Genomic DNA, 12,977 nt, shown 5'->3' with positions numbered 1-12,977 from the left:
CTGAAATTAAGCATTGGATAATGTCACGCGCTCCAAAGCTCTCCCACTGTGTCATCCACCCAGACTCCCCGCCTCCCTGCCTCCCCAACCACTACCACTTAAATAAAAGCCAGAAAGCTCTTTTCAGCTCGATAAGGTGAAAAATGGGGACGACAGCTGTGGCTTCCACAGTCCCAGTTTTTCCCTGATGAGTATAACAAATACAACTGTCAAAGTTGGTATAATCAAGCGTCAGATAAGATCACCAGCTGTTGAGAGGTCTCTGTGTAGGCAGACGGATGTCTTAATAGAGTCGGGATAGTTTGCAGAGCTTATCAAGCAGGAGGGATGTGACAGTTGAATAGCTCTTTGCCAGTGAACCAAAGAGCTGGCCAGGAGCTCCCAAGAGGGGCCGAGCAAAAGGACAGTGAGTGGGGAGGAAGCGAGGGGAGCAGAGAAGGAAAGGGAGATAAGAGGCCCAGAGAGGATCCAGTCTTGGCCTGCTCTGAGTTGCAGGGGCGGGTTGGCGGGGCCAGGGAGCCAGCACTGCTGGCCTCCCTCCTCCGGGGGACAATAGCAATAATAACCATTGGTTATGGGGCACCTAGGAGGGGCTGGGTGAGGGGGTATTGACTGGTTTACATGCATTCAAAGCTCATTTAATCTTTACCGTCACCCTGCGAAGTAGGTATTCTTTTTGCTCATTTACACAGATGAGGTTTGTTAGGGGGCCCAAATGGTGGGGAAATGGGGGTCTGCAAACCAAGGCATGTCAGCAGAGCCGATGCTCTTAATCCCCTCATTCAACTACAGGTTTCTCTTGGGCTTCGTAAGCAGCAGGTCCTGGGGAACAGGAACCCCAGCAGCTGGGTCTGTCACCCATGTTCCCTGCATCTCCTTGAGCTCTGGTTTCCTGTGACACTCCTGCAATTGTTATGATGTGTCTGCTTCTCTGCTTGGAAGTGTTAGGAGTGGGATACCATCTAGACCAAGGGCCTCTGGGCAGAAGCATTTTCCTGTCCCTTATCCTCACTGCTCCCCTGGACCCCTCCCAGCTTGTGGATACACACGGGGGTCACTGGTGTAAAGAGGACTAGGAGCATTTAGATTGAGGTTCTCCTGGGTGGGCAGCTTAGGGACGTGTCCATTCACAGTGAGTGAGGGTGCCGCCTTTTACTAGCTTTGGTTTGTAGTGGGATGGCCAGCCAGTGCCTCTTACCCCACTGTAGTGAATTATATGGTATGAGCCATAACTGCCTCCACTGCCTCCAGACCCAGGCCTTACAATCCTTGGCTGGAAGTCTGCCTCTGACACAAGAGGCAGCTTCTTTCCTATTGGGGCTGCTGCTGCCACCCCCAAATGAGCCTCTCATGGAGAGTTGGTAGAGACAGCCACTATGGACTCTTCTCAGCAAGGGGCCAGGCCTGGACCTGCCTCTTGGGGGAGAACCTATCCTTTTGGATTTTTTTTTTTGTTTTTGAGCAAAGGTGGGATGAAGTAGAGCAGGAAGGGCCAGCTAGTCCTGGAAACTCGCCATTCTCCTGTAACTGTGGCTGCTGTCATTTCCCTGCTCAGAAATGACAACTCTTTGCGTTCAAAAGCAAGTGAACTTGTGCCAGCCCTGACCACCTGGTCAGCTTCGCCTCACCCTAATTGAGGCCTCCGCTTCAGCCCATACAGTAGAACCTCCCTGTTCCATGTGCATTGCTGATCCTCATTCCTGGAGTCTTCACCTCTACCTTCTCATTTTTAAGAATCAAAAATCATTCCTATTTTTCAAGGCTAATACAAATGCCAGCCCTTCTATAAGGTCTTTTCTGAACAGCCAGCCAGAAATGATTTTCTGCAGCATTCTGTTCTGAATGGCATTGGGACTGGCTGGTGTTCAGGGTATGTCTGTCCTCTGCTGGGTGTTCTAGATGGTAGGGGCCAGTGGTTTACTCTGTTGCCTCGCCCAGCACATGATGAGTCCAGAGTGTGTGCTTGCAGAATTGAATTGTGGGTTTTCTGACCTCTCCCTAGGATACCGCTACGTGATTCTGGATATCCCCCTGCTGTTTGAGACCAAGAAGCTCCTCAAGTACATGAAGCACACGGTGGTGGTGTACTGGTGAGTGCGTGGCACAGCCTGGCCAGACTGAGGCTGGAAAGGAGGACCCTCGGGATAAAGCGGGTACCTAGGAAATGGCCCACATCACTTTGCTGTTTCCCTGTGGGGCAGCCAGGAGGCACAGTAGGTTTGGGCAGCAGTACCCAGAGTGTATAGAAACCAACCTCTGTGCCTGACCCAGATACGCCTGGGGCAGATATTGGAAGTGATGGGGCGCCAGGCTTCTCTAGTGCTTGGGTAGGGCTCCCCCTGATGGCTATTGGAGGCACTTCAGCCAGATGTCAGGCCTTGCCCCAGGCTGTTATGTCATGCAGTGGCTCCCTTCTCCCTCCTATAGCACTTCTCAACTTTCCAAACAACTTCCACATTTATTACTTCACTCAGTTTACCTTTCAATGTGAGGTGGTCAGGGGTTGATACTTCTGAGTTATTGAAGATAAAATTGAAGGGGAGAATTACAGAATTTGTCTAAGGTCACCCACTGGCAATGAACAGAAAGTTGCATGGAGGAAACTGTCCAAGCCCAGCTAAGGGATAAGCTTTGTTCTCAGAATTCCCAGGACATGAAGCAAAACAGAAGCCAGGTTTGGCAGACAGAGGAGGATCAAACTGTCAAAGAAAATGAGTCACAGTCCCAGCAGAGTGAAAAAGTAGATGAGAGTGTTTTTGCCTCCCAGAAACTTCCTGGATGCCACCCACAAGTATAGCATGCACATAGGTGGGCACTTGGCTCTGCAGGTATTTTGGGCACAGGGTGGCTCTAAAGAGACAAATGCATGGGAGGCTCCTAGCACACTGCAGACAGGGCCTGGAATGAAAGCTCAGTGCCTTAAGCATCACCCTGCCCTTCCCCCCTGCTCCCTCGTGGGTTGTCTTTTTTTTCTAAAGCCTGCAGCACCCAGTCAGTATTCCTAGGCAATTTCCCATCCAAGTACTAAGCAGGCCTGACCCTGCTTAGCTTCTGAGATCAGGTGCATTCAGGGTGGTATAGCCTTAGACCCATGGGCTATCACTTAAAGCCCAGTTCAAATCCCTTGAGCCTGGTGTAAGGACTTGGGCATCCTCTCAGCTCCCCCACTGGGTTGTGTCTCCCCATGTAAACCTGCAGCCTCTCTGGGTTCTTTGTTTACTGTTTGTGAAAGACTATCATCTGAAGTCAGGCAGATCCCACAAGGACCTGGAATTCTCTCTGCCTTAATAATACCATGGAAACTTTGTACCTCGGGATAAATTTTTTTTTAAAGGGGTCTTGGGGGCTGAGCCCGTGGCGCACTCGGTAGCGTGCTGCGCTAGCAGCGCGGCGACGCTCCCGCCGCCGCAGGTTCAGATCCTATATAAGGATGAGCGGTGCACTCCCTGGCTGAGCACCGGTCACGGGAAAAAAAAAAAAAAAAAAAGGGGGGGGGTCTTGGATCTTAGAATGCAGGGACTGATTGCATCTGCAATCACCAGATGACTTCATGCCTACCCTTGCCACCCTCCTCTTCCCGCGCTTTCCTTTGAGGATGGTCCACTTGCTGAGAGCAGAGAGAGCTGTGGCTTCTGGTGGGTGAGTGGGCTTCTCTGATCCTGCCTGCTCTCTAGAAGATCTTCTTTAGCCCCACTCACTAGCCAGAGGAGCTTTTGCCAGAATCCTGGGTACTCGTCATACCCCACTTTCAGCACATGTGGGTGTACAAATCTCAAGAGATGCCAGAGAGATAAGAGAAAGTGATTATTTACTTTTCACCAAAGGGATCTACACTTTACAAAATAAGGATCCCCTCATGGATCCCTTTAACTGGCAAACTGCCCCTGGTGTGTTTGAAATATGAGTCATTTCTCAAAGTGTGATTATACCAAAACTTGATTATTTGTGTTTTTGAGGAATTTGCCAATGGTAGAGTAAGATTTGGGTAAAAATCCCATTACCACAAATAGCATCAAGCCTTAAACTAACTGTAATGGGACTATTTCTCAGCCCCAGGAAGCAGCGTGGACGGTGCTCCCTTCACCTCCCAGAAGGCCCTCCAGTTTGGGCCACCCCTTTGGAAAGATGTGCACTTACAGGTAGCCCTAAGCCATCTCCATTCTCTCACCCAGATTTTCTCAGCCGTAGATTTGTGGCGTCCCTGACTGAGGTTCGGTATAGTCCATGTTCTCAGCCAGGCAGGGATTGGCTCCGTAACCTTGACAGTACCCTGTCCCCCATAACAAAGGAAAGCTGTGGCTTGTGTAGTTCATTTTCACGAAGGGTGGCCTTGCCTGTGTCTGACCAAACTGTAGTGATCAAATCCTCCCATTTTATAATGGGAAAACTCAGGCCTAGTGGCAAAGCAGAAAGGCCCCAGATGGAAGAAAACAGTTGCTGCAGCCCTTTCCCCTCTTGCTCCTGTTGAGGGGCTGAGGTGGCTCCTATTGCTAGAAGGGTGTTAGAGGTGACCGTGTCCAAGAGAAATGACCACAGCCGGTGAAGCCTGCTGGTTCCTGTATAGCCAAAGGCAGGAGAGGAGTTTCCTGAGCAAGGACCCAGGTGATGATATCAGGGTGGGGGAAGGAACTATTCTTTGAATTTCCCTTGGAGTTGGGAGACTGGTTCTGGTCTGCAGTGCTTAGTTCTGTCCCAATGCTCCTGGGGTCCGGTTCTCAAATCCTTGCTGCTCTTGGCAGCACCTTGGGCTTGCCTGTCCTGCATCAGTGGCACCAAGCACAGCAGTCACCACCTGAGCATGGTCCTTTTGCTTTGTATGTGCAAGGGTGGGGTGTGGAGGCAAGCAAAGGGGCCTTTGTGGTGGCCCAGGAGGCTGTTTTCTCAGGGGAACTGCAGGAAGCATTTAGCTTGCAGGCATAGGCCTTTCAGTAAAGGTCACCCATCCAGGGATCCAGGATGGAGCTGATTCCAGGTGATCAAATCCTCCTACTGGAGAATCTTGGGCCTGTTGTCAAAGCAGAGAGACCCCCAGATGGCAGAAAACAGCTACTGCAGCCCTTTCCCCTTCTTGTTTGTATTAAGGGGCTTAGATAGCCCACAGAGCTAGAGGGTCCTCACAAAGAACAGGATGAGGTATGGGAGGGAGCCACTGAGATGCCAGGCCTCCATCCCTGGCTGTGGGACTCTTAAGTAACCCAGAGTGTGGTAGGATTTGGATTTGAGGGAAGACCCAGTCCCCAAGCCCTGTACCAGGCTGGGCCTGACAGTGCTGCCCACCCCTGTAACTTGCTGATAAGAGGGAGGATGGGGCCTACAGTGCCCTTTTGCCCTGTCCTTAGCGACCGGGACACACAGCTGGCACGGCTGATGCAGCGGAACAGCCTGAACTGCAAGGACGCAGAGGCCCGCATCGAGGCCCAGCTGCCCCTGAAGGACAAGGCCTGCATGGCCAACCATGTTCTAGACAACTCAGGCGAGTGGAGTATCACCAAACGCCAGGTCATCCTCTTGCATGCTGAGCTGGAGCGCTCCCTGGAGTACCTGCCGCTGAGGCTCGGGGTCCTCACAGGTCTGGCTGGCATTGCCAGCCTCCTCTACCTGCTCACCCACTACCTTCTGCCTTCTCTGTAGCGGGGCATTTCAAGGCAGGAAACCCAGGCCTCCCTCTCCTTGGAGGCTGAAGTCAAGTAACGCATCCTGTTTCCTCTCAACCCCCTCAACACACACATACACGCACACTCTGAACCTGGGCTGGGCTCCTGCACTGGGCCAGTCCTTCTTTGGAGTGCATCTTGTCTGAAGCAGAGAAACAGCCTGCTGGCTGTAGGCACTCCTTCTCACTTGCCCCTCCCTCCTCTGTTACCACCTACAGAACAGTATCATGACGGTGCATCAAAGCATCAGTCAGAGACTTAAATTTCTGTTGGGTGAGGGTAGGGACCACTGTCTCTGTGGTCCTCACCAGTGTTTAGAGCTGGGAGGCCAAGGGTTCTCTGGGCTTGAACCCTGTTCAAGCATGTGCCCCATCACGGCCAACACCTCCTTACTGGAACACTGGAAATTGTTTTGGATCAAGGATTTCCACCTTTGAACAGTGTTCTCCCTTGGTGGAAGCCCTTGTCCAGGATGCAGTGAGGATTCTCTCATGGGTACTGCTGTAGCCAGGCAGAGGCTGGGAGATCCACCATCCAACCATGAGGTTTCTCCAGCGCTCTCCCTACCCTGTTCAACACCTCCCACCACTCTCTGCCTCTTACTCTGTGGACTCCTAGCTCTGAACTCTTGATAGTCCACGTGTACCATGCTATTTCTCACCTCTGTGCCTTCTGCTCCCCAACCTGGAACCTGGAGTACCTTTTCTTCCCCCCTCCCACCTCCCCCCCCACACACACACAACTGGCTAACTCTCAGTTCAGGCATTGTCTGAAGCCCCAGGCTGGAGTTAGGTGCTCTGCCACCACCCCTACATTTTACCTTAATCCACAGTATAGAAATCAGCCAAAAGCTAGTTGGCTTCTCCTACTAGACTGTAAGCCCTTTAAGGGCAGGGACAGTGTTTTAATCATCTCAGTGTTCCTAGTGCAGAGCCTAGCTCGCTGTTGGTGCTTAATAAAGTGTGTTGATCTGAAATGTCCTAGACAAACCAAGGTTCCCAGACTTGGCTGATATCATTTGGAGATGCACTTGGCCTCATGTCACACTGGTCCCTGGGCCCCTCAGCCCTGGGCCCCAGAAGGTACAGTAGCAGTCTTTATTTTTTCCTGGGCCTCAGTAGGACTCCAGCCAGTCCAATGTACCTTTGTGGCAGGTGGGTGGAGGTGCTGGGGCAGCATCACAGCCACTTACCCCGCTGCACCATCTGCCTTGCCCACCATTGCAGACATCAGCCTTCCCCTGCCAGAGCTCATACACCTGCTGATGTGTTAATCCTGCAGCCAGCAGCCTATTAAGGCCAGAAATTAGCATGACAAATGTGAATGTGCAGTGGTGGCCATATTTAAGCGCCCCCTTTCCCAGAGTTGCTCGTGCTCAGAGACCAGCTCATTAACTCACAGCAAACCTTCAAGGGGCAAAGAACGGCTGTGCAAGGCAGTGGTGAGCAGCTGGGTAGGTGGCAGAAGGCTGCTGTTTCCCCAGTTTGGTGGGACCTGGCAGGAACGAGGAAGGGGGAGGAAAGGTATGAACCCCCACAGTGCCTTGTTACCTCAGTAATTGAGGAAATGACTTCATGAATGCTCGTGGCCTGCTAGACATTGTGCTGCAGTTGCTGAATGTGTTGCCCTGTAGGTAACATGATACTGGTTATGCCCATTCCAGGCCCAGAGAGAGAGAGGGTCACAGAGCCAGGCTGTGAACTTTGCCACTGTACCCCTGAGCCTCTTCTCAGGAGGAGCAGACCTGGGACTGAGGCCCGGCGCTGCCTCCTGTGTGAACTCCTGCCTTGGTTTCTGCTATCATGTAGGCATCGTGATGCTTACGGCTCAGGGCCTAATAATTGGAGGACGGGAAAACCCTTTGTAAACTGTAAGATTCCAAAGAATTCACTTCTTCCCTGACGCATCTGTCAGTTTGATGAGAGAACATCAGAGAATGCCCAGGCTGGGGAGTGTGGTGAAACCGCAGTCTAGTCTGCCCTTGCCCTGGTCCCACCACGGCTCCCGCTGCCGCTCCCGCACCTCCCTTCTCCTGGGCTCCTTGCCCCTGGCTTGGTGGTCCAAGGCGGCTTCCTTTCCTGGAGAGGGGTCGGGCCGTCGGGAGCCCAGCCTCGCGGACGAGCCGGCGGCCTCCCCTCGCCGGCCGGAGGGTGGCAGCACCCGCCCGCATCGGGGCCAGGCCGCCTCCGCCGCTCTCGCGCGGCGGATCCTAACTCTCCCTGCGGGGCCGCGGCCGGCCTTAGATCCCGCCGTGCGGAGGCCGCGGAAGCCGCGCCGGGGGTGGGTGCGGGGGCGGACGCGCCGCCTGGCCCCGGACTCTAATTTCAAAGCTGCATTGCTCGCCCGCGGCCTCCGCTGGGGATGAGGGGACGGGCGGACCCCGGGCTCCCACCCGCCCGCCGCGCGCCCAGGCCCGCGTGCCGTTCCCTCACTTGGGGCCTTGCCAGCCGGCGCGGAGCACCACGGACACCGACGAGGGCTGCAGGCGCCCCCACCTCTTGGCGGAGGATGAAGGGCACAGGCAGGCCCCTAAACCACCCCCATCCCCGGGCCCTGCTGGCCCGAGGCAACTCGCAGTGACAAAGTCCATTTAGGAGGTTTTCTCCTTGAACTCTCCCAGCTCCGTGAGGCAGTGAGGGGGTGAGGGCCACGATTTTGCAGAAGTTGGGCCACCGGCCGAAGTCACCAGCAGGCAGAGCCGTGGAGCTTCTGGGCTCGCAGTGCGATGCTCTTCCCGCTACCTGCACTGCCCCTTGAACTACACCTTGGCTGTGTGGTAGTAGGTGACAACTCTTCTTCAGATGTGCGGCCTCTCTCTTTCCTTAGGGCGGCCAGGGGACGGACGGGAAGGTTTGGGACACTTGCATGATGAGCCTCCATGACTAGAAATTGGAGAGGGACAGCCCTGTCCTCTGAGGGCCTCTAGTTCTTACAAAGGCACTTTAGGTAGGAAGGAAAGTCCCAGGGGCAGGACAGGGAATGAGGATGGGACCTTCATCCACCAGAGATGGGCAGGGGAGACCTCTGGAGATGGTGGGGAAGGAGCAGCAAAACGAAGGAGGTGCTGTGGGTTGCTTTCCTGCTCCTTTCAGGAAGGGGAGACTCTTTTGGCTCCTCAGTCTCACCCAACTGCAGAGCTGAGGCTGCACCCAGCTGGGACCCACCTTCCCCCTCCCCTCCCAGCTCAGAATTCCAATACAATTTCCAACTAACCAGCATGTCAATAGAACAAGTCAGGCGGCCCTGTTGCTGGCCAATTACAGGAAATCACTCTGCTCCACAGCTCAGCGCTCAGGGAGAGGGAGGCAGGGAGGAAGAGAATTCCAGGGAGCAGGCGCCCAGCTTGCAGGCTGAGAAGGGACTTCAGGCAGAGGCAGGGGGTGCTGCAGCCCTGGAGGGAGCGAGGGGGTGGGATGTGGGGGTGTGGGGAGGCTCCTGGGGGAAGTCCAGCCTGGGGCTCTTCCTCAGTCTCACACAGGGCCCTGGATCCAGCTTCCCCGCGATGGGGAGATTGGTGTGCCCCAAACCACAAAGAGACGGCGGGGGGTTCAGGGTGGGTGAGGAGGGTCAGGGAGGTGAGGCATCTGCTTGGAGTCAAAGTAGAGAGAAGGGGGCATGGTGAGACCAACCTCCCCCAGAACCCTGCACACGAAACAGTCGGGTTGGGGGTGAGGATGGGGAGGGCACCCAGGCCTCCTTCACCCCGCGGAGCCCTGCAGGGCCATCTGAGTGCCTGGAAGCTGTGGCCCACACAGGCGAGACCTATGCTCCCAAGGATCCTAGATGGCGAGGAGGGGAGGAAAGGGGCTACAGCCTGCCGTTGACTAGACTAGCAGCAGCCTCACTTGGTGAAGGGTAAGTCTTCCTCCTCAGAAGGGGGTACAGGAATGTGGGAGGGGCAAGGACCTCCTCACTTACCTGCTCAGCTCCTCTGCCTTAGTTCCTACCCCTGGCCCTCAAGAAGCTTTCACTCAGGTGAAAGGACCCCAACTCCCCTCCACGTCCATCTGTCTGAATCTACCAGTACCTTCTCTGCCTACCTGGATGCCTCTTCACAACCCCCACCGCATCCCTCATCACATCTCTCACCACGCCTCTCCCAGAACTGTCCCGCCTGCCTACCCCAGACCGCCCCTCCAGCAGACCTTGAGATGCCCCTGCCCCCAGCACCAGTGATGAGCTCTTCTTCCCAGTCCTCCAGTCTTTCCCCCAAAGTACTGAAGATCCTCGAGGGACGGAAACTTCCCTGTGACTAACTCCACCCAGTGAATGACTTGTGGCTGTGGTTGTCTTGAACCCCAAAAGGAGGCAACTGTGACCGGATGATCTCTTCAGCTCCAGGCTACAGCCGCTTTCCCAGGCCCCCTCCCCAGCTCCCCAGGATCTCACTGCACCCTCCCCCAATTCCAAACCCTCTCATTCAGACCCCTCCTGGGGTGGGACCTGGGTTGGATGCAACCCAAGGGTAGACAAATGGGCAGACGTGGCAGATAAGATGCACCTCGGCTCTCAGCGAACCCGACACCCAGTGTCGCTCAGGAAATGCGGTCGAACGGCAAAGCCATCTTCAGAGTTCGTTTGGTGAGGTCACCAGGGAGCAGGGTCAGCGCCCCGGGGCTCCTCTTTCCCCGGGGCCCCTGCCCAAGTACTCAGGCTCAGACGTCCGAGGTGGAGGTGTCGGGGCTGGCCCTGTTTGTGTCCCCCGCTTGGTACATGTGGGCGCCGCGGCTCCCGGGAGTAGCGCCGCCCCTGCGGTCCCTCCCCCCGGTGCTGCCTCTCGAGGGCCGGGCGCCCGGTACTCGGCGATCCGGAAGAGGGCGCCCGCCCAGCCTTGGGCCGTGGTGCTCCGCCCGCCGCCCACTCCAGGCGCTCGGCAGCCCGCAGGCCCCGCGCCATCGATCGGGCCGCGGGGCTGCGGGAGCACCGCCTCCCCACCCCTCGCTTTTCGCTTTTAATTGAAGTTTGTTTGAGCAGAGCGTGGAGCGGGCAGAGGCAGAAACCAAATATTTAGTTGCTGCAAATTGGCACCTCCAGATCAATTACCCGGCCCGCGTCAGGGCCTGCGCCGCCCCCTGCGCCCTGCGGAATCTTAATGCCGCGCTGCCCCCGCCCGGGCCCGCGCAGCCGGCCTCCAGTCCGCTGCACGTTTCTCATCAGCTCCAGCCATACATCACCCGTGGCCGCCGGGGAACAGATTTTCAATGGGAAAAGTTACCCGGGAGGGTCCTCGTTGCTGATTCCTGCTGCGCCCTGCGCTGTCTGGCCTCCGCCCCCACCCGGCCTGTCTGATCGGAACAGCCCTGGATCAGGAGTGAGCTCCAAAGCAAGGACTTTGTGTCACACGGACCTGGCCCCAGTCCCAGTAGCTCCTCTGACCCGCTGGATAACCTTGGGGAAGTTACTTATGTTCCCTGAGCCTCGGTTTCCCCCTCTGTAATATGAGGCTTAACCTTCACCTTGTGGGGCAACGACATGGAGGGACAACACCCTGCACCGGCTGGCACATAGTGGCTTTCCATAGTTATTAGTTCTCAGTCTGCTAGGAGGTAAAATAGGTTCTAAAATGAAGTGATGGACACTGAGTGGAAGGCAACTCAATCAAGCCACTGAAAAAGAGCAAAGGGAAAGCAGGAGGCAGCCAGTCCCTTAGAGTCCCAGGCAGGGACTGGACAGCCAGCAGGCCCCGATCAGGGTCCATCAGGGAAAGTTCTGACCCCCAGGTCAGGTGTATCTGGACACAACCAGAAGATCTGTTTCTCTTATGCCAAGAATGGAGAGTTAGGCCTGGATATAAGCTGGAAGAGTCCTGACCCCAGGGCTGGGGCCAAGGACGGAGGCCAGAGGGATCTGAAGAAAGTGGCCAAAGGCTGCTGACCCCTGCCATGCTGAGTACCAGTAGGCCACACCTCTGGCAGGGGACGAGGAGGAGGAATCAGTACAGCTGGGCTGTAGTCGAGGCTTTGCCTTTTTCCAGCCACATGACCCTCGCAAGTAACTTAACCTCAGTTTTCCCATGTGTAAAATGGGGCTGCCTCTCCATCTCCTGGAGCATTTGTGAGGAGTCAAGGAGATGATGTTATGTAAGAGGGAAGGAAACTCACAACAGGCATGAAGAAGATGGTGCCAAGTTCGTGTGTGAATTCCCTTCCTTTCCATTCTCAAGGTTGCTTCCATTCCAAGAGCCCCCTGAGGGAACTACAGTCAAATAGGCATTTTTGGTTGTTGTTGTTTTTAAAGATGACCGGTAAGGGGATCTTAACCCTTGACTTGGTGTTGTCAGCACCACGCTCTCCCAAGTGAGCAACCGGCCATCCCTATATGGGATCCGAACCCGTGCTCTTGGTGTTATCAGCACCACACTCTCCCAAGTGAGCCACAGCCTGGCCCTCAAATAGTTATTTCTAAATGGCTGCCCTGGCAGACAGAGTGACGGGGGCTCTGGGTGAGAGGAGAGGTGTGGGAAGGCTGTGAGCCCAGGTTTAGTGCTCTGAGAGCCCTTCCTTCCCGTAACACCTAAATAACGAGACCCTCCAGACCGTCCTCCTCGTCACCACTAGCCCCCGCCAGAGACCTTTGCCCATCTCCTATCCCCACCCCCACCCGTGCCTCTCAGGGCAGGAGTCAGCCACACCTAGAGGAAAGTTCTCTTCCCGTCAAACCCTGAGTCCAGGTGGAAAAGCAAGGATGACATGGAACCCAGAGCCCCAGGTCCCAGCCAATGAAAGGCAAACTCACTCCTCAGCCTCAGTTTTCCCAGCTATGAAATGGGACCACAGGTCAAGTCCCACTTTGAGGTGCCATTTGGACTGGTGGGTTACCTCTGGAGGTTACAGAATCCATTGCCCTCCTTTCCTTCCCCACCTGCAATAGGATGATCTCTGCTGGCAAAACAACTCCACCAGCCTCTTTGGGGATGTCAGCCCACCATTTGTCAAGTCAGGACGTCCTTCCGACAGTCTACTTTAAATCTCTCACTGCTTCCTTCAGGGGAAATTTAAAGAACAAATAGCAAAAAGATAAATGCTTGTGGATAAGAGATGCCACATTATTTTTTTTAAATACCCCGAAAGAGGGCAGGGGGTGGGGTAGGAATTACCTTCAGACACAATGCTCTTTACACTAAACATCTTGGCGATAAATATAGCTGTGTAATTCTTTTTTCTCCTTGGCAGAGAGAAAGGCTGAGGCTGGACAAAAAGGCAGAGGGACCCGAAAATATAAATCAATATGTGACTTTAATATATGTGTTCTCAGTGTCTGTGTGTGCTGGGGGATTATTAGTAACCTTGATTCCAGCTCAGTGTCCATGTGAGGCGGGGAGAC

General features: G+C 54.9%; 1 protein-coding gene across 7 annotated transcripts in view; it reads left to right on the top strand.

Annotated features, from left to right (window-relative positions):
* The window catches only part of DCAKD (dephospho-CoA kinase domain containing), a 31,262-nt gene extending 24,615 nt beyond the window's left edge, over positions 1-6,647 (top strand). For all 7 annotated transcript variants that reach the window (XM_063080750.1, XM_063080753.1, XM_063080754.1 and 4 more), the window contains 2 exons: positions 2,003-2,090; positions 5,340-6,647. In XM_063080750.1, coding sequence (XP_062936820.1) covers positions 2,003-2,090; positions 5,340-5,631 — 380 coding nt within the window. In that variant the 3' untranslated portion in view covers positions 5,632-6,647. The remainder of the gene's footprint in view (positions 1-2,002; positions 2,091-5,339) is intronic.
* The last annotated feature ends 6,330 nt before the right edge of the window (positions 6,648-12,977 follow it).

This window comes from Cynocephalus volans, chromosome 16 (assembly GCF_027409185.1).
Source record: "Cynocephalus volans isolate mCynVol1 chromosome 16, mCynVol1.pri, whole genome shotgun sequence".
Taxonomy (NCBI): Eukaryota; Metazoa; Chordata; class Mammalia; order Dermoptera; family Cynocephalidae; genus Cynocephalus; species Cynocephalus volans.
This window is presented reverse-complemented; position numbering and strand designations above follow the sequence as displayed.